Raw genomic sequence first — 21,114 nt, 5'->3', positions numbered from 1 at the left:
GATCTAAGAGTTGCCCAGCTTCTGAAACAAGATGCCAGATGAATCCTAAAATTTGCTTGTGATTTTTTTTTTTTTAGACAGTCTTGCCCTGTCACGCAGGCTGGGGTGCAGTGGAACAATCACAGCTCACTGCAGCCTCAACTTCCTGGGCTCAAGCAACCCTCCCACCTCAGCCTCCCAAGTAGCTGGGACTACAGGCACGCACCAACATGCCTGGCTAATTTTTTTGTATTTTTTGTAGAGACGGGGTTTTGCTATGTTGCCCAGGCTTGTCTCAAACTCCTGGACTCAAGCAATCCTCCTTCCTCAGCCTTCCAATGTGCTGGGATTGCAGGGGTGAGCCACCGCACCTAGCCTTATTTGTGATATTTTAATTATGTAATAAAATACCTATTGATTTGGGACTTTTTCTGAAAAACAAAACAAAACAATTACAGCTATCACCCAAAATGTAATTGTTTCATAAAATAACTCCTTGTAATTAGAAAACTGGGTATACAGATGAGGGGTATATTTTGCCACTAAATTATCCTGTAGAAGGTAAGTATTGATATTTCTCTCTGTCCATAGAAGCTGGAAGTAGTTGCTGCCCTGGGTCTTCTCAGTGTGTCCTTTCAGATCCACTCTCCATCCTTCTATATCCTATTCTGTGTCCCAGGAGGCTTTTTTTATGTACTGAATCAACCCTTACTCTAACTTCCAGCTGGGTATAGCCAGTGAGAGAAATGGCAGACAATCGAAGGTAGGAGGAGAGGGAAAACAGGCTGCAGTTTGGCAGAGGCTGCATTTCTCTATGGTGTGTCACAGGTCCTGTCAAGTGTGACCCACAGTTCTTGCTGGTTCTTGAAGAAAACTATTCCTTTCTCTTACCCCTTCAGAATGGTAACTGTTTCCTGTTGTTGCTAGCCCTGGGTCCTTCACTATCCCCTCTTGGTTTTCCTTAACCTTTCACATACCTGGTTAACGATCCCTTCATTCAACCTTCATTCAACTCTCTTATTCTCGTCACTCTTTCTTTCTTTCTCTCTTTTTCTTTCTTTCTTTTTCTTTCTTTCTTTCTTTCTTTATTTTCCTCTGCTTCCTTCCTTTCTCTCTCCTTTCTTCCTTCCTTCCTTCCTTCCTCTCTCTCTTTTCTTTTCTTTTTTAGATGAAATCTTACTGTGTCACCCAGGCTGAAGTACAATGGTTCAATCTTAGCTCACTGCAACTCTCGCCTCCTGGGTTCAGGTGATTCTCCCACCTCAGCTTCCCCAGCAGCTGGAATTACAGGCACAAGCCACCACGCCTGGCTACTTTTTGTATTTTAGTAGAGATGGGGTTTCACCATGTTGGCCAGGCTGGTCTCGAACTCCTGAGCTCAAGTGATCTACCCGCCTCGGCCTCCCAAAGTGCTTGGATTACAGGTGTGAGCCACCATGCCTGACCTTCTTTCTTTTTTCAGTAAAGATGGGGGTCCCACCATCTTGCCCAGGCTGGTATCAAACTCTTCGGCTGAAGTGATTCTCCAGCCTCAGCCTCCCAAAGTGCTGGGATTACAGGCATGAGCCACCACCATGCTCAGCTTCTCTTCACCTTTTGAAAGTGTGCCATCTGTTTTCTGTCAAGAAAACAGCTTAGACACTTTTTCCAGGCCAAAATTATATCTGCCACTGGATAGAACTTTAGGAACCTAATTTTTCATTTATATGTTATAGTAGACAAAACTACTTTTTCGGAAATCCTTAAATCCACCTTTGTATATAACCAGCATAGCTATTCATCCAAATGCATGTCCTAATTTGGCCTTTCCCTTTTCAATATACAGTGTAACCTCCCCATTTGCTCTTTTGATCTCTAAATCACAGTGTCTTGGTCAATGATATAAAATACCCTACTCCACAAGCCCTTGCCATGGACTAAACCTTGAACGATCCCATTGTTCAACACTTCTCAAAAGCCCAGTTGAGAAAATTGATTAGGATTAAGTGAAATACACAAAGTTCATGCATTGATCTCTGGTAGAGTAGGACCGTCACATTAGTATATTTAGACCATATTACATCTGAAGGCTTGCTTTTATTTTGGGGTTACATCAAGGGATTCTGATTTTATCAAGGAAAAATTAAAGAAATTGCCCTAGAAAATCTGATACTACATTTGCTGTAGGGACGTAGTTTAGCATATTTCTCACTATCTCCTGTGCTTAGTACTTGGGGTCATAGTTAGGTGTCTTCCACAAAAAAATTTTCTGACCCTCTTTGTTCGAGTTCTCATTTACCAAGCAACATCCTGATTTCTGTGTTACTCTCTCTACATAAAAATAATATGTTGGTCATACTGATTTTGGGTATTTCTCATAGTTAATTAATAAAGAGACTTCTGAATATGATCTAGCTTCCTATGCTTAACCACAGGGGGAAACATGCTGAGCATGCCCTATGTGAGAATTTCCACTCCATGTCATGGCAATATTTCTTGTTATAAATGACTGAATTAGTATTCTGGTTCTACCCCTATCTAATGTGCATTTTAGTTAATCTTAACCAATTTCTCAGAACCTGGTTATCTCCCTAAGCAACGAAAAAAAAAAATCTCTGGGCTTTAAACTAGAAGGCTAGATCCTGTCTTCCCTAAGATAAAATACCTACCTCTTCCAGTTGCACTTGTTTTTTTTTTTTTTTGGATGAAGTCTCACTCTGTTGCCCAGGCTGGAGTGCAGTGGCACAATCTGGGCTCACTGCAAGCTCTTCCTCCTGAGTTCACGCCATTCTCCTGCCTCAGCCTCCCAAGTAGCAGGGACTACAGGCGCCTGCCACCACACCCGCCTAATTTTTTGTATTATTTAGTAGAGACTAAAAACGGTTTCACCGTGTTAGGTAGGATGGTCTCGATCTCCTGACCTCGTGATCCACCCTCCTTGGCCTCCCAAAGTGCTGGGATTACAGGTGTCAGCCACCGCACCAGGCCTGCACTTGTATTTATTAACATATTTATTAACAATCCTATATAAAGTCTCAGGTAAGAGGCTCAGCTTAGAGCTAAATCTGAGGAAAAGCTCTGCTTATCCCTAGAACTACGAAATAGATTATACTGCCCTTCCCTATCCTCTCCTATTTACAATCAGGAAGCTTAGCATCAACTCTGAGAAATCTTTTAGAAATGGTTCTCAAACTTTTCATGTTTGTGAAATACTCTGAATGCCAGAATTTAGGGCAGCCAACTTAAATGAATTAAAGAAGTTAAAATAACACTAAATTAGTTATTATGCCATCTCAGAGGACCTAGAACCCATCCACAATTAATCCTCTATCCATATGGTACACTTTCAGTATTGTAGGTATTTGAGAATTATCTCTGCTCAATGATTTCTCATACAATCACAAGACAAAGCTCTCTCACATTCCAGTGAACCACCATCTTCTTGTAAAGCCAACTTAATGCTATGCTTTGCCTTTAGTTCCAACTTGAAACAAATTGTACAAACTACCCTCAATACTACATACAATGAACATAATTGTTTTATAACAAAAATTGAAGTTATACATTTGTGAAAACTTTGCTGCATACTATATCATCTCAGCACTCCAGTTGAGAACCACTGCCTTACCTGTTTTCAATTTTCCCCATTGTGGCTTACTGACATAATTCTAGTTTCTTTATTCCTAATGATTTAATTCACATTTTACTATTTTATTGCATGCATGTCCTTCCTTCTTAAATTATTTGCAGAATGAAACTAAGTGTTCAAAAAATAAAAAACAGAAAGGAAATGCTGTCTTTGGTGGCTACTGTCTATAGCCTTCTGCAAATAGAAGTAAAAAATAAGTGAGCCACAGCCTATTACACTACCTACAGCAATGTCCACGAGATCCTCAGTCAATAGGAAGGTTTAAAGTAATTAGTGATTTTTGAGAAGCTAACCATTACCATCCATACTCCATCTATTCTACTCACATGAAGGGTTTCCCAATTTGTTAAAGACAACCTCTCTGCAGAAAGAGCTCTGTGAATCATATACCCTATTTTCTATAGACCTCCCTATTTCCTGCAACCACATACAAATGAACACCAAAGTCTTCTCTTATTCTGGGACATAGCTAACTGTCTGTACGTCAAAGTTTCTTTCAGGCCTGTAAAATCTGAATCTGAGAGACGGAGAGAAAAGAGACTCAGTAGTTACAATGACATAAAGATGCAGACATGAAGCAATTCAACTTGTCTGTGCTTTGCAGACAAATGTCAACAACTGTTGGAATCCCTGCAATGCAACAATCAGAGATAATGTGAGATTTTGCTTTCTGTTTTTACTAAAAGTGTAAACCTGGCTGCAAGATAACCAGCAAACAAGCAGCTTCGATTTTGTGTACAAAGGACTGTTGATTATGCATGGATTATTTTCTTCAGTCACACTACTTTGTATGGATAGCAACACTGTCAGTGATGTCATCTTTTTAAACAACAGATCCGAATGTATAGGCACATTGTGTCAACTGAGCCCAAATCAATGACCTGAGTAATGCAATCAGGGCAACACTATTATTCCTCATCTAAACCATCCAAGCCCATAGAAAAATAAATGCTAATCTGATGCATGTTTAAGGAATACGTTACATGGGAAAGAAAATCAAGCCCTTGTTTAGTTTTATTTACATTCTAATATGTACTTCCAGAAAATGCACCACAGAATTTACATCATATGCATCAGAATAAGCTGTCTTATTTTTGTATTAGTAGCGGGCTAAGTTATTAACAATCATACTTTCTTGGATAAGAACATTTTTAATAAGGATATCTTCTAAAGAATGTGTATTCATATAGCATACCAATACCTTTTCACAACTGTGGAATCAGAATGATTTATGGCATTCCCGATAGAGGAAACAGCATTGTTTTATTGATTGGAATAAGGAAAAATTTGAAGGATGTATATATAGCTTTTAGTTCCATCTCCGCTTGCTTTATGATTCGATTATTTGTTTACTTACTTTCATATGGGCATAACACGAATTTAAATCAAGCAGATTTAAAATTTTTCAACAATTGGAACCTAAGCTTTCTGAAGTGAAGAATGTTTCTTAAAAGGTTTGTAGGAAAGAGATCTAACGAGTCTTTTCAATCGTTTAATAAAAGTATACACTGAGCGCCTTCTACAGAGTTGGGCAGGTGCTGCGGAGCTTAGCGCTACGCTGGCCTCCAAGACCTCACATCCGGGCCCTTCGAGAGTCGGTCCGAGGCCCCGCCCTTTGGAGGGCGGGGCCACTGGGCGATCGGGGCAGGCTCTTCGTCGTGCCTCGCCTCGTCGGCCCCGCCTGCGCGTCGAGGGAGGGGCCAGCGACACATGGCGTCCGGCCGCGGCGCTGGCTTAAGCCATGGCTGAGAGTAGCCGGGTTCCTCAGGCCCGGGCGCTCCTGCAGCAGTGCCTGCACGCCCGGCTGCAAATTCGCCCAGCCGATGGGGACGCCGCGGCCCAGTGGGTGGAGGTAACGTCAGCCCGGCAGCTCTCGTTATCCTTCGGCGTGCGGGGCGGTTTTTTCCGCGTTGTCTCGGTGACTCGTCCGCTCTGTGTCTCTCTCTCAGACCGGCGGTCCGGCCGCGGGGATACCGGGTCAGCTTGAAGCTGGCCGCGGTGGCCTGCCTGGCTGCCCTTGTCTTTTCGGTCCTGCATCACCGTTCCCCAGCGCCAGTTGTAGCCCCCGAGAGGAAGAGCGCGTCTCCCTTCTTGGGGGGACCACGGGGATTTGAAACTGAGTTCGGTGGACTTCAGGCCTTACTGTCTCAGACCCCTTGCAGCTCGTGGCCTATGCTGGTCAGGGGCAAGCTTGTAGGTCAGGTTTGCTGCAAGAGTTCATGATCTGCTTTGACTTAGCCTCAGATCGCGTCGAATTCCCCCTTATGTTGACTTGGTCTTAGCATAGAAATGAGATTTCCTAAGAAACAATTCTATTTCAAGAAGCCTTTTAAAAATTTTGACCTATTTCCAACTGAGAAACAAAGACCACTACTTTTATAACAATGTTGCATTGTTATCAAACACATTTCTCCAAAGAATTTAAAACATTTATGTCACTATGAGTTCCTTCTACTTTCGTACATACTTTCCTTTTTAAGACAGCCTGCCCCCACTGCATACAAAAACAAATAAAATTTTCTTTAAGGCCTCTGACGTATTTTTGGAGTACGTTGAAATGTAAGAAAAAAATTAGTTCATAATTAAGACTTTTGTAAATACTCAGAAACTTCAGTGTAGCAAAATCTCATTCGCTCATCTTTTCTGCTGAATTCGGTCCCAGATCTAGCATTACTTAAAACAATTTTAGTTATTATTTTATATTTATTTTATTTTTTATATTTTATTTATTTATTTATTTATTTTGAGATGAATTCTCGATCTGTCGCCCAGGCTGGAGTGCAGTGGCACGACCTCGGCTCACTGCAACCTCCGCCTCCCGAGTTCAAGCAATTTTCCTTCCTCAGCTTCCCAAGTAGCTGGGACAACAGGCGCAAGCTACCATGCCCGGCTAACTTTTGTATTTTTAGCAGAGACGGGGTTTCGCCATTTTGGCCAGGCTTGTCTAGAACTCCTGACCTCAGGTGATCCACCTGCCTCAGCCTCCCAAAGTGCTGGGATTACAGGCCTGAGCCACCGCGCCCCGCCTACTTATTATTGTAAATAGTACCCGTGAACTATATGATGTGTGGGTGATTATTCTAAAATCAGAATCTGTTGCCCTATGCTAATTTGGAAATATAAGCATAGAAATTCCTGTATTCTTATCTCTCTCCTTTCCCAGAAATTCACTTTTCTTATTTCTTATTCTTGTTATGATTTTTTGTGAGGTCTTGATTTCCTTATTTGAAATTGTATTATTTTATTTTGCCATCCTATCTAAATAATTAACTGGCCAGGCGCGGTAATCCCAGCACTTTGGGAGGCCGAGGCCGGCGGATCACTTGAGGTCAGGAGTTTGAGACCAGCCGGGCCAACATGGTGAAATCCCGTCTCTACTAAAAATACAAAAATTAGCTGGGCTTGGTGGTGTGCACCTGTAATCCCAGCTACTCGGGAGGCTGAGGCAGGAGAATCTCCTGAACCCGGGAGGCGGAGTTTGCAGTGAGCCAAGATTGCACCCAGCCTGAGCCACAGAGTGAGACCTCATCTAAAAAATAATAATAAAATAATTATGCTTTTTTTTTTTTTTTTTTTTGAGACGGTGTCTCGCTCTCTCGTCCAGGCTGGAGTGCAGTGGCGCAATCTCGGCTTGCTGCAACCTCTGCCTCCCTGGTTCACGCCATTCTCCTGCCTCAGCCTCCCAAGCAGCTGGGACCACAGGCGCCCGCCACCACACCCGGCTAATTTTTTGTAGTTTTAGTAGAGACGGAGTTTCACCATGCTAGCCAGGATGGTCTCGATCTCCTGACCTTGTGATCCGCCCGCCTCGGCCTCCCAAAGTGCTGGTATTGCAGGCTTGAGCCACCGGGCCCGGCTGAATTATCCATTTTTATAGTTGCCTCCAGGCACTATAAATTGCAAACTATCAGTCATTGAGTTTCCTTCCATGCTTATTTATCTTTTTTATGTTGTTCAGGCTACATCTCCTTATGCAAAATCACATGTATTTTATTGCTGGCATCCAAACTATCAGTTTGTGTTTATAAACTTTAAAACTATTTTAAAGGCTTTCCCTTTCACTCCTACACACATAACTAAATTAGTTTAAAGAGCTGACAAGTAATTTAGATGGTGAGAAAATGTAAATTCTTTCTTCTTACATATTCTCTACCCTGTTCTATTATTAAAAGTTCTTGTTTTTTTAGAAACAGCATTTTAATTGTCAAGATTTGAAGGTTACTTTCTTTGCTTGTTCTTAGTTTCATTCATTTAGAACTTTGCTGTCACAGACTAATGTTTTTGTTCCTGGTAAGTGAACTTTTTAAAGCTACAGTGAGAATTATCTGTATTTTTCTATATATTTGAAATGTTTTATACCAAAGAAGTTGTAAGGAAAGTGATTTTTCACTTGAAGAGAAGTCACAACTTAAGATCTATTATGGAATAAATGAAAGGCAAAGACCTTAAGGAGGAGATAATCTTAGTGGAAAGAACAGGTATCGTTCTGCAAATGATTAGGTATTTAATTCTGACATTGCATGTGTCCAAATATAAATATGCTTAAGATTTCGATTCATGATGAAAACAATACTAGTGGAGAGGCCTGTGACAGTAGTGCAAATACCTATAATAACTTGCCAGCTTCTTATGGGTATGCATTGGAAGCCCTTGCCTATTGTTTCAGTAGCATGATTGCACTTTTTAAAACTCACTTCTTTTCCAGGTAAATCACGTGTGAGTGCAGAGCTGCATTTACATTTATCTAGAAAATTCTTTGGATAACACATAGAGCCTGGAACATATAGTTGAATGTTAATGCAATCAACAGATAAATTGAATCCCTATCATGTACAAAACAGCCTGTAAAGTGCTTTGGAAGTTAAAATGTGAAATAAATTGTGCCTCTGCCCTTAAATTTATTTTTACATACTCATTTAATAAACACTAACATAGCACTAACTATGAACCAAGCACTGTGTTTAAGTACTTGACAAATATTAACTCATTTAATCTTCCTAATAGCTCCTGGAGTCAAGATTAATTTACAGAATCAAAAAAATCTAATGATTCACTCAAGCAGAATCAAAGTCACTATTCAAATGTCTCTTTTCTGTATAGTCTCTGTCCTACAAGATCTAAGATATATCCAAGTCATTATGTAAAATAAATAAGCCTATATTCCTGATAACAACCAACCTTTTAATGTAGAACTTACTATCACAAATGCAATTTTCAAGTCCTAATCATGTTTATATAAAGCATTAACAACAACAACAAGTAACTGGACAGTTTCCTGGAGTTTATAGAAATAGAATCAGACCCTTATTTTCATTATCTGTACGTAAATGGATTAGGGGAAATAAAGAGAGATGATGTCAAAAGATATCATTCACAGGTTGTTTATCCATCAGCTGTATCTGGTATAATGTGAATTCACTTGGCATTGAATAAATGGGGCCCAGCAAACGAAATGTTTCTAAGTCTGTCACCTTTACTTGGGAAAAGGCTGGTTGAGCGTCTTAATGATTTTGATTAGAAATAAATATTTGAAGGTATAACTTGTCTTCACTGCTCTTGGCTATATTTTAAACTTAATTTTTGAAAGAAATAGATGATTGAAACTTGAAAAATATTTTGTTTTCTCACATGAGAAATCTTTTGTAAAGTTCATTTTCTGTGCTTTTAACCTCTATGTCTATAATATTAATAGTTGTGAAACTGTACCCATTTAGCCCTGTATCTTTACAGATATTGTTGTAATCTGAGTTTACTGTGGTGATTTCTCATAGGTCCAAAGAGGACTGGTGATCTACGTGTGCTTTTTCAAGGGAGCTGATAAAGAACTTCTTCCCAAAATGGGTATGTGTTTGACTTTGTTTCTTTTTTAAGAGTGAGAGGCCAAGTGTGGTGCTCACACCTGTAATCCCAACACGTTGGGAGGCCAAGGCAGGTGGATTACTTGAACCCAGGAGTTAGAAGCCAGCCTGGGCAACATAGTAAGACCTCTTCTCTACAAAAAATAAACAAAAGTAGCTGGGCATGGTGACCTGTGCCTATGGTCCTAGCTACTTAGGAGGCTGAGGCTGGAAGATTACTTGAGGCCAGGAGGTCGAGGCTGCAGTGAGCCAAGATGGTGCCACTGCACTCCAGCCTGGGCAACAGAGCGAGACCCTGTCTCAAAAAAAAAAAAGAGAGTGAGAAAGAACAGTAATAAACAAATGAACCAGAAGGGACAAGAAGCACAATCTTTTTCCTCCACTTTTATTTTTAAAATAATAAATAATAATTTTACATATTCATGGGATACAAAGTGATATTTTAATACTGTATACAATGTATAACAATCAAACCAGATATGCATTATCTCAAAAATTTGTTATTTGTGTTGTGAACATTTAAAATCCTTTCTTCTAGACTTTTGACAGTATACAATAAATTATAGTTAGCCATATTCATCCTACAGTGCTCTAAAACACCAGAACTCATTCCTCCTATCTAGCTGTAATTTTGTATCCATTAACCAATCCCTGCCCATCCTAAGAAGCATAATCTTAAATTGTGCTGATAAGTTATTAATTACTTAATTCTATCTAGTGTTATTGGCCTTGGCTATTTCCCTGTTTCAAAATTTAAAGTAAGCAAGTATGGTGTAATTTTTTTAAAACATCTGCAGCATTTCAGATGACTTACAGATTGATGTAGAAGAGTGTACACACATACACATACACAAAATGCACTTCAGCCAAGGATACAGAAACTTCCTGGAAGTAGGGTGGTCACACGGGGAGAAACAGATGCTGCATTTCTTAATATAGTTTCCTTTATCCTCTAAAGCCCCTAACAGAGGCAGTAGATGACACTGTATATACAAGATGTGGGTCTCATCAAACCTGGACAACTCAAGTTTATATCATTATTATGGAAGAATTTGCATTAGCCATATATGCACTTCTTTGTGGAAATAAGAATAGATATAAGGTTCTCCTGGGTCTTGAGCCCAATTCAGTGTCATCACAGCCACACCTCCTCCAAGGACATGGAAAACAGAGTCAATGTTCAGGGATCTCTGAATAGTAATTTATCTACCTGCAGCTTTCTGGTTTCCTGGACAGGCTATAGCACTGTATAGTGATATGTATATATACACTATCTCACATGGCTATAGCATTTCATGTGATAATTACATAGGTTCAGATATGCCAAATCAAATCATATACCCTCTCAGGACAGTATTTGGATATAAGGATTATATCCACAAACAAACATACATACAAACTTGAAAGAAAAGAAGCTATCCTTAAGGTTGGGAACAGGTTGTATTCTCCTCATTAGTAAAGGACAGCATCCATTAGTCGGATTAATAAGAAATATTAATTATACAAATGGGCAGTTGAAGCTTACAGAAGTTAACCTACAAGAGCTTCAAGGGCAAATAGGCCAATGAGAAAGAGCTTAGACAAAAAGCTAAAACTCCTAGAAGGAATTTTATACTGACATATCAAACATGTCTGACAACTTTGTCAAAAGATGAAAACCAGACTTAAGAGACTATGCTAGGTGAGAATGAAAAGCCAGTAACTGCAATAGTTTGAAATTTGAATCCAGAAGATAATAAGGAGCCTCTGAAGGGTTAAGAACATAATGTTCTGGGTCTGAAGAAGAAAGAAAAAAAAAAAAAAGAGAGGCCAGGCGCGGTGGCTCACACCTGTAATCCCAGCACTTGGGGAGGCCTAGGCGGGCGGATCACGACCATCCTGGCTAACATGGTGAAACCCCGTCTCTACTAAAAATACAAAAAAATTAGCCGGGTGTGGTGGTGGGCACCTGTAGTCCCAGCTACTCGGGAGGCTGAGGCAGAAGAATGGCATGAGCCCAGGAGGCAGAGGTTGCAGTGAGCCGACATCGCACCACTGCACTCCAGCCTGGGCAACAGAGCAAGACACCGTTTCAAAAAAAAAAAAAAAAAGAACATCATGTAATGAGGACTCCTATTGCAGAGAATAATTTGTCAGATCCTAATGCTGGAGTGTTACACATTCTGTCCACTTTTCTAAGTAATATTTTTGCCTTGGATTAAATCTTTTTTGGTCCATAAAAAATGTAGAAATCTTCAAAAACAGGAAGAAAGTTTTTGTCATTCTGACTTAAGATTGACTTCGTAAAGTTGTCTTATGGATTCTCAAATGGTTCTTCATCATAATAGGATGAAATATACCTACCATATCCAAACAGCATGTTGTTTTATAGTGATTAAATCCTGTGCACTTCCATATCTGTCTTTGTGAGTTCACTTTAAATACATGCGTAAGATTGTACTGAATTTAAAACACCGAGGAGGTCCACCCTAACTCTTGTAGTGGGTAGTCTAACACTATCTAACACATGATTTTTTATATCATGATTTTCAGTAAAGAAATATATGACTCTAAGAATCACATTCTACTCGTTTGAGTTGTAAGCAAAGTAAGTCCATCTATTATTAAGTAAGTCCATTTATTACATAGAGTCAGATATTTCCAATCAAAGCATATATCCCTTGAGAATATAATAACCAGTTATATCCACAAAATCTGAAATAGCATGGTTGACATAGAGATGTGTAGAATCTTCCTCAATTCACCTTCAGTATAATTGGACAGAGGGCCAGAAACCTGTCAATGCTTAACATCCCATATACATCATTAGAGATACTTGATTGATAACCTGTTTTAGGATATTTGAGTTTCCAACATGCCATTAATTCATTGTCTCATTTTAATTCTACTTACTGGTTCTACATTGTATTTATCTACATACTGATATTTGTATACCAACAGCATTAACTGAAATCTCAGTTATAGCCAGTAGAGGGAGGTATGTGGAAACATAATAAATTGTAGCATTACCTCTCAGGCCTGTTATTCCAAAATTGCCTATTTACTCTGTCACTAGCCTGAGGCCTAGATAGCTAGATAGTGATTTCGAGTGGAATTAAGTGCCCTGGAAAGTTTCCTTACAAGCAGTCAATAAAGACTGCTGGCTAAACAGCAAAGTCCTATTTGTAATAGAGAAAACTAGAGGTATTTAAAAATAAATGTTAGTTGAGTGAAAATTTATGATGCTTAATGCCTAGCTTAGGAATTCATTTGAGTGTTCACCTTGGCAGGTTTTTACCAGATTAATTCCATGATTTGTAGAGAGGGGTAACCGTATGAATATTTACTACAGACCCTCTAATAATTAAAACTGTTAACTACCCCAATAGAAAGCATGCCTTTTAAAGCCTAATTTGAGGGCAGGTGTCTTGAAGTTTACATAGTTCCTTCTACCATTTGCCCTCTCAGGACTATTCTTTGCAAACAGAAGTCATGTATACCTTTATAGAGGTAGGGAGACCCTAGGTCTATTTATATTAGACACTTCTTTTGCTTATTGTTTCAAAAATGGTTAATGTTGAAGTACAAAGGCTTTCTAAGTTTAGGCTTTTAGCTATATATGGATATTTATGGTGGTTTCAACACTTCTTATTAGCTATAGGAAATCTCACAAATGCTATAAAAAAATATCATGTTTTCTTATATGTATATGAAGATAATGCTGTAGCTTTATATCTTTTTATTTACTTTTTCAGTTGTAACAATGAATTTCTGATGATTCTTGCTTTCACCTTTACCCTTCTCTCATGAGTTATATTTATAAAATGATTAGCTCATGTTGATATTGCCTTTAAGGTTATTAAACAACAAAATTAGCTGGTTTATATTGGGATTGAAACAGGAACCTTTGTTTCCACTTAAAACTGTTGGCAACTAAGTTTAAAATAATAACTGCACTAAAATTTTTATTTAATATTCCATTATAAAGAAGAATTTAGCTGGGCGCGGGCTCACGCCTGTAATCCCAACACTTTGGGAGGCTGAGGCGGGCGCATCACGAGGTCAGGAGATCGAGACCACCCTGGCTAGCACGGTGAAACCCCGTCTCTATTAAAAATACAAAAAAATTAGCCAGGCGTGGTGGCACGTGCCTGTAGTCCCAGCTACTTAGGAGGCTGAGGCAGGAGAATCGCTTGAACCCAGGAGGCAGAGGTTACAGTGAGCTGAGATCACGCCATTGCACTCCAGCCTGGGCAACAGAATGAGACTCCGTCTCCAAATAAATACATAAATAAATAAAGCAAGCAAGCAAGCAGAATTTGGTGTGAGGAGGAATTATCCTCATATTTTTCCGTGGGATTTACTTACTAAATGAAAAGAACAGGAAGGTAAAATCTTCTCATGTATTCCCCCAGGGGAACAATATTTGAGGTTCCAGTGTACAGTTAATTCTTTAGACCTTTCTGGATGAACTTACTGTTAGGTTATCTTAACTGCCGATTCAAATTTAAAATATCATACCATTTTCTGCATGAAAATTGCCTTATTTTTCATGCTTAGATTATTTAGCTTAGTGAAGCAGTATTTTAAATCTAAATAGAGACTTTGGGTTAGAGGCATGAGCTGACAAACTGAATTTTAAACATGAGATTTGCTGACTAAAAACTTGATGGTTTTCTTCATGTTTGTTTTTCGCTTTAAAATGTTTTGCCTTTCTTCCTCACCCAGTTAATACACTGTTAAATGTGAAATTAAGTGAGACGGAAAATGGCAAGCATGTCTCTATATTGGATCTACCTGGCAACATTCTTATTATCCCTCAAGCTACCCTTGGAGGAAGACTAAAAGGAAGAAACATGCAATATCACTCTAACTCTGGAAAAGAAGAAGGGCTTGAACTTTACTCTCAATTTGTGACTCTATGTGAAAAAGAAGTAGCTGCTAATAGCAAGTGTGCTGAAGCTGGGGTTGTAGTGGAACATGGCACTTACGGGAACAGGCAGGTGTTAAAGCTGGACACCAACGGACCATTCACACACTTAATTGAGTTTTGAAAATGAAAAACTAGTTTCTATAGCTGTTTTCTGGTATGAAATGATCTAAAGTATAATTAGATTTTCTTCCCCTTCATCTTGAATATACTAATCTTCAGTATTTCTAGACAAGAGAATCTTGGGTTTCATATATAACTCTGCACCTGCTAATTGGATGACTTTGCCAAGTCACCTAAACTCTGGATCTCAGTCACCTTTTGTCCTACATTCCTCTACCCTTCTACTTGAAAATTTGAAATATGCTGTCTATTCACTTTATAGTCATTAAGGAAATGTTCTTAATTGATTTTTTGTTTTTGTTTTTTTTTGAGACGGAGTCTCGCTCTGTCACCAGGCTGGAGTGCAGTGCTGCAATCTCAGCTCACTGCAACCTCCACCTCCTGGGTTCAAGCGATTCTCCTGCCTCAGCCTCCCAAGTAGCTGGGATACAGGCGCACGCCACCATGCCCAGCTAATTTTTTTGTATTTTTAGTAGAGACGGGGTTTCACCATGTTGGCCAGGATGGTCTCAATCTCCTGACCTCATGATCCGTCCACCTTGGCCTCCCAAAGTGCTGGGACTACAGGCATGAGCCACCATGCCTGGCCTCCTAATTGTTTTTTAAAAATTATGTACATTTTAAGTATTTTGCAATGAAGAAATTCATGCAAACAAGAAAAACACATTTTTTATACCATCAAATTTGTGTAGCATGTAATAAAAATAACTATTTGTATTAAAATTAGGTAAACTTCAGCACAACCCAATTATAACTTCGTTAATTTTGTTTACTATTTCAGTTTTCTATATTTCCATATGTAAGTCACCATTTATTTTAATAATATGCATGAAAATGTAATATAGGGCCAAGTGTGGTGGCTCATGCCTATAATCCCAGCACTTTGGGAGGCCAAGGTGGGAGGATCACTTGAGCCCAGGAGTTTGAGACCAGCCTGGGCAGAATAGCAGGACCCAGTCTCTTCTATATATGTAATACAGAAGTGTTATTGTGTGTTATATTACTTTCCAGGGACATCCAAATGTTTTACATTACTTTAAGAATCTTTACTTGATATAAGAACAAAGTATAAGAGTTTAAAAGTTGTTTTTATTAAACATACTATATAAATGGATTAATGGTCTATTTCTCATTTTTTACCAAAACCATGTGTCTCACTTTTTGTCTTTGCTTTTTAAAGAACTGGTTCATGAAATTAGTGTTAGTTCATAAATTAAGAAGTTCCTTTTCCATTCGATTAGATTGCTATAAAAGGGAGAAAAAGGGAAGCTTCCCATAAGAATAGTTTGAAAACAAATTGACTTGTTCATTTCCATATTATCTGCTTGATGATATGGAGCCAGTGTCAGTTTTTCTGTCAGTGAATGTTTTGGACTAGATGTTTGTTCCCATCCTTCAATTTATATGTTGAAGGCCTTATTAATGTGATGATAGCTGGAGATGGGGCTCCTCCAACCATCCCATCCTGGAACATCCCGGCCTGAGGACACAGCGGGAAGGTGGCTGTCTATAAGCCAGAAAGAAAGTAGTCTCCAGAAACAGACACGCTTGAGCTTGAACTTTTAATCACCAGAACTGTGAGGAAATAAATTTCTGTTGTTTAAACCACCCAGTCCTATGGTATTTTGTTAGGGCAGTCTGAGCTAGAATGGTGATATAAGATAGACAGCTAGTAAGGTAAACTTTTCAAAGGCAAGAGAGGAAGATACACAAGAAATTGAAAGAATAATTAAGTCAGAGGTAATATTCAGTTTTGGCAAACTCCCCTGACTTGAGTTGAAAAGGCTTTTTTTTTTTAAGAGTAAAAACCAAATAACTAATTCTAATTGACAAAAAAAGGTAAATAAATAAACATCCTAAGTAGCTGCTGAAATTTCCATTGTGTCTTATAGTTTCTTTAGGTCTGTGTTCCTAAGATGCTTAAAATTTTTATCATGAAAAATCCTATTTTTCTCTGTACCCTTCCTGTACTATTCTATTTTGGAAACAGAGAATCAATAACTGGCTTGGTAATGAGCTCATTGTCCTTAACTTTTGCTTTATTGATTCATGATACACTTACTGAAATGTGATAAACTATTCATAAACTTGCAAACTCCAGTTGTCTCAAAGTTTCTCCAGAGAGGTATGTACCTCTTTCAAAAAGATAATGTTACCTATTTTAAACCATTTTGATTTTATGTCTAGGTGAAATGCTGACTCATGGCCCTTGATTGCTGTTTTAGAGTTCAGGCAATCCTCTTTAAAAAATGTGCTTGAGGTACCTGGGGAGAATAACAATTTCAAGTACATGAAGGGTTATTAAGCAGAAGGTGATAGGCATCTTTGCTTAATTTCCAGAGAGGCTACAACAAGGGAAATGGCAAATGAAGTCGTGGATATGAAAATAACTATACCTTGGCTTTCTGTAGCTCTTCTGGCCCAAGGTGCTCAAAGAATCTTCAATAGATATTTTATCTTCACAGTATATGTATGATGAGGATAGCGCTGTGGAAAGTAAGACAATGCTTAAGGAATTTTCCCAAGGTCACCCAAGAGGGAGGACTAATTTTCTATTTTCTTGACTTTCTTGTAGTGACAGTTGTTAAAAATTAAAATGGGGTTGGGCGCGGTGGCTCACGCCTGCAATCCCAGCATTTTGGGAGGCCGAGGCGGGCAGATCACGAGGTCAGGAGATCGAGACCATCCTGGCTAACACGGTGAAACCCCGTCTCTACTAAAAATACAAAAAATTAGCCCGGTGTGGTGGCGGGCGCCTGTAGTCCCAGCTACCTGGGAGGCTGAGGCAGGAGAATCACTTGAACCCAGGAGGCAGAGGTTGCAGTGAGCCGAGATCGCGCCACTGTACTCCAGCCTGGGCAAGAGAGCGAGACTCTGTCTCAAAAAAAAAAAAAAAAAATTTGAAATTGATCTTGATAAAGACCTAGCATCTCTCATTGTGGATCACTTGAGAAAGAATAGCCAATAAATTGGTTTATTTACTAAATTAGGAGCAGACAGGGTTGCACCTAATTTAGGTGCTTTCTGCCTCTGTTTTCCTAAGATTATAGAATATTTCAAATAGAATATCTAAATACAGGTACTATTTTATCTGCCAATTTAGAAACCTCTGGATTCAATTATAGAAAATACTACATTTTCCCTTGTGTATAAGACACAATGGATATGGTTGTAATAGCTTGAGTACCTTCATGTAAAGTAAAATCAAACATACTTTTCCCATTCTTTCATGAGTTCAAGTCATAAAAGAAGGTATACCATTTATGAATAGTATCTGTACTAATGATGATTTCTTGACTCCATAATGAAAGAACTAAATTTATCAGATATCAATATCAATACTATAAAATCCTTCATGCCACTTGTTTTAGAAAAGAACTCACATTGATGTTATAATAGAACAATGTCATGTCAGATTTTTACTATCTGTGATTAACATTGCAGAGGACCTAATTTGTTATAGCAAAAAAAAAAAATGAAATTCCAATGTCCTTAGAAGTGTCTTGCCTATTAATTTATTGAAATAAGACTAGTTTCTTAAAGGGAAGAACTACTAGAAAAGTAACATTTTCGTTTTCAAGCCATCGCTTGGTGATGACTTTAACAGTTATTTTGATAGTTTCATAACTATTCTTCCTACCTCCTGTTTCTCCTATCCCTATTCCTTTTCTGCAGACCATCTCCAAAGTTATATTCCCAGAACATGTCTTTCTCTATGATATTCTGCTTCTTAGAAACTTTTATAACTCCTCTTTATCAACAGGATAAAAAAGTCTAATCTTCGGAGGTTGGCATCAGCATTCTCTATATGCCTTAGGAGTGAATGAAATCACTCAAGGAGATCTGTAGAGGACTAAAATCAGAATCTTAAGAAATAACATGTAAAGGAACGGCAAAGTATGAGAGGCCAGAGGAGACGATAGAGATTTCAGAGAGTCAGAGAACCAGAAAAGTGCATTTTTTTGTTTGTTTGTTTTTAATTTTTTTATTACACTTTAAGTTCTAGGGTACAGGTACACAACGTGCAGGTTTGTTACATATGTATACATGTGCCATGTTGGTGTGCTGCACCCATTAACTCATCATTTACATTAGGTATATCTCCTAATGCTATCCCTCACCCCACCCCCCACCCCATGACAGCCCCCAGTGTGTGATGTTCCCCACCCTGTGTTCAAGTGTTCTCATTGTTCAATTCCCACCTATGAGTGAGAACATGCAGTGTTTGGTTTTCTGTCCTTGCAATAGTTTGCTCAGAATGATGGTTTCCAGCTTCATCCATGTCCCTACAAAGGACATGAACTCATCCTTTTTTATGGCTGCATGGTATTCCATGGTGTATATGTGCCACATTTTCTTAATCCAGTCTATCATTGATGGACATTTGGGTTGGTTCCAAGTCTTTGCTATTGTGAATAGTGCCACAATAAACATATGTCTGCATGTGTCTTTATAGCAGCATGATTTATAATCCTTTGGGTATATACCCAGTAATGGGATGCCTGGGTCAAATGGTATTTCTAGTTCTAGATCCTTGAGGAATCGCCACACTGTCTTCCACAATGGTTGAACTAGTTTACAGTCCCACCAACAGTGTAAAAGTGTTCCTATTTCTTCACATCCTCTCCAGCACCTGTTGTTTCCTGACTTTTTAATGATGGCCATTCTAACTGGTGTGAGATGGTATCTCACTGTGGTTTTGATTTGCATTTCTCTGATGGCCAGTGATGATGAGCATTTTTTCATGTGTCTGTTGGCTGCATAAATGTCTTCTTTTGAGAAGTGTCTGTTCATATCCTACTTTTTTCGCCTACTTTTTGATGGGGTTGTTTGATTTTTTCTTGTAAATTTTTTCAAGTTCTTTGTAGACTGTGGATATTAGCCCGAAAAGCACATTGTTAAACAAATTCACTCAAGATGTAAACAGTGACAAAGTCAGTGCCAAATAACAAAGAAAAATTGGATGCAATTGAATATTTTCACAGCATACGGGAAATTGGGACAATTGCAATAATTAATAGTAGAGTTTCTTAATCATTTGTCCTGGGGTGGAGTTTCTCAAAGCGTGTCCTTGTACTGGAATCACCTGTTAAGATGCAGTTTTCTGGGACCATCCCAAACATACTAAATTAGAATCTCAGGCATTAAAATCTGTCTAGTCACCAGTCTGCCCCCAAGATGATTCCTGGGTACACGGGAATCCCAGAACCACTGTTACCCAGAATGAAGCCCAGGCTTCTAAGGCTGGTATCATGGTTTATAATCTGGCTCCAGCTCAACTTTCTAACCTTTTCTCCCACTACTCCCCTATAAAAATTCTCCAGTATAGCCCTATTTGTATTTTTCTTAGATCATACCCTTACCTAACTTGCCCTTTTCTGTACTCTAAATCCATCATTACTCAGTCTCTTCTGACCCCGTAGTAATTTCTTCTGCCTCTACCACCTTTGGCATTGATTGTGCCACTCTTGATACTTGTGATGTATTTTATAAGATTAAGTACTTTGGCTTTAATTTTTTATATTAATATGTTGACTGCAAGAGAATAAGTAATATTGGGCATAGACAGTATAATGGTAGGCAGACATAGTATAGTGTGTTAGTGTACATAGTACAGTGTGTTTACACTGTATTATATCTGCCTACTATTATACTGTCTAAGCCATGTCTCTACTAAAAATACAAAAATTATCCGGGCTTGGTGGCAGGCATCTGTAATCCTAGCTACTTGGGAGGCTGAGGCAGGACAATCACTTGAACCTGGGAGGCAGAGATTGCAGTGAGCCGAGATGGCACTACCGCACTCCAGCCTGGGCGACAGAGCAATACTCTGTCTCAAAATAAGAAAAGGAAAAAAAAAAAAACCTATATTTAAGTCTTTTCATAAAGCAAACTTTTTATGACACAAAAATATCTTTATTTTATTTACAAATATGAATTTTGATGAAACAAGCTTTATTAAAACCCTTCTATATTTAATCACAAAATAAAGCAGTTCTGTGGGATACATCACAAATAGCCAACTTTGAGATAAATATGACCTTACTTCTTTTTACTGGACTTTTCCATGTGAATGAATTCTTCACACTGGGTTAGTCAGCATTTTTCTCTTAAGAAGCTTAATAAAATTTGACCTATTACATCAGCCTTTTATCTGAATGTGAAAAGAAGAATTTGTGTGGAGAATGCACCACACCCTGTATAACAGTATCTGAGAACCATTAGCTATTATTGCCATAAACATTTGAGGTTGGGAAAGTAATTGTGGGCTTTTTTTTTTTAAGGGAAGGTATGGAGTTTTTTTTAGAAAATATCTGATCATACTAGCAAAAATGTAACCCTTGGCTCCAACTTTGAGAGCCTGTTTACTTCAGCCTTGTACTAATGTAGATAGGCTAAGGCACACTTTCTATTCCTGGCATTCTTCTGATTTCCTTAGCAGCCCCAAGGTACGTCTATGAGCAAACATGATCATCTTTTAAGTTTAGTTTGCTCAATGCCTGCATTATCTTTTCTTCTGATTACATTCTGAAAGTCCTCAGGGCTTTTATTTCTTTTTTTTTTTTCTTTTGAGACACAGTTTCACTGTCGTCCAGGCTGGAGTGATCTTGGTGCGA

General features: G+C 38.7%; 1 protein-coding gene across 1 annotated transcript; it reads left to right on the top strand.

The window, feature by feature from the left end:
• Positions 1-5,302: 5,302 nt before the first annotated feature.
• Positions 5,303-15,611, top strand: DTD2 (D-aminoacyl-tRNA deacylase 2). The gene is made up of 3 exons (XM_032179646.2): positions 5,303-5,459; positions 9,379-9,448; positions 14,173-15,611. Exons 1-3 carry the CDS (start codon positions 5,349-5,351, stop codon positions 14,496-14,498), a joined length of 507 nt encoding a protein of 168 aa, XP_032035537.1. The 5' UTR covers positions 5,303-5,348; the 3' UTR covers positions 14,499-15,611.
• Positions 15,612-21,114: the final 5,503 nt, after the last annotated feature.

The sequence above is a fragment of the Hylobates moloch genome, unplaced genomic scaffold, assembly GCF_009828535.3.
Source record: "Hylobates moloch isolate HMO894 unplaced genomic scaffold, HMol_V3 SCAFFOLD_16, whole genome shotgun sequence".
Classification (NCBI taxonomy): domain Eukaryota; kingdom Metazoa; phylum Chordata; class Mammalia; order Primates; family Hylobatidae; genus Hylobates; species Hylobates moloch.
This window is presented reverse-complemented; position numbering and strand designations above follow the sequence as displayed.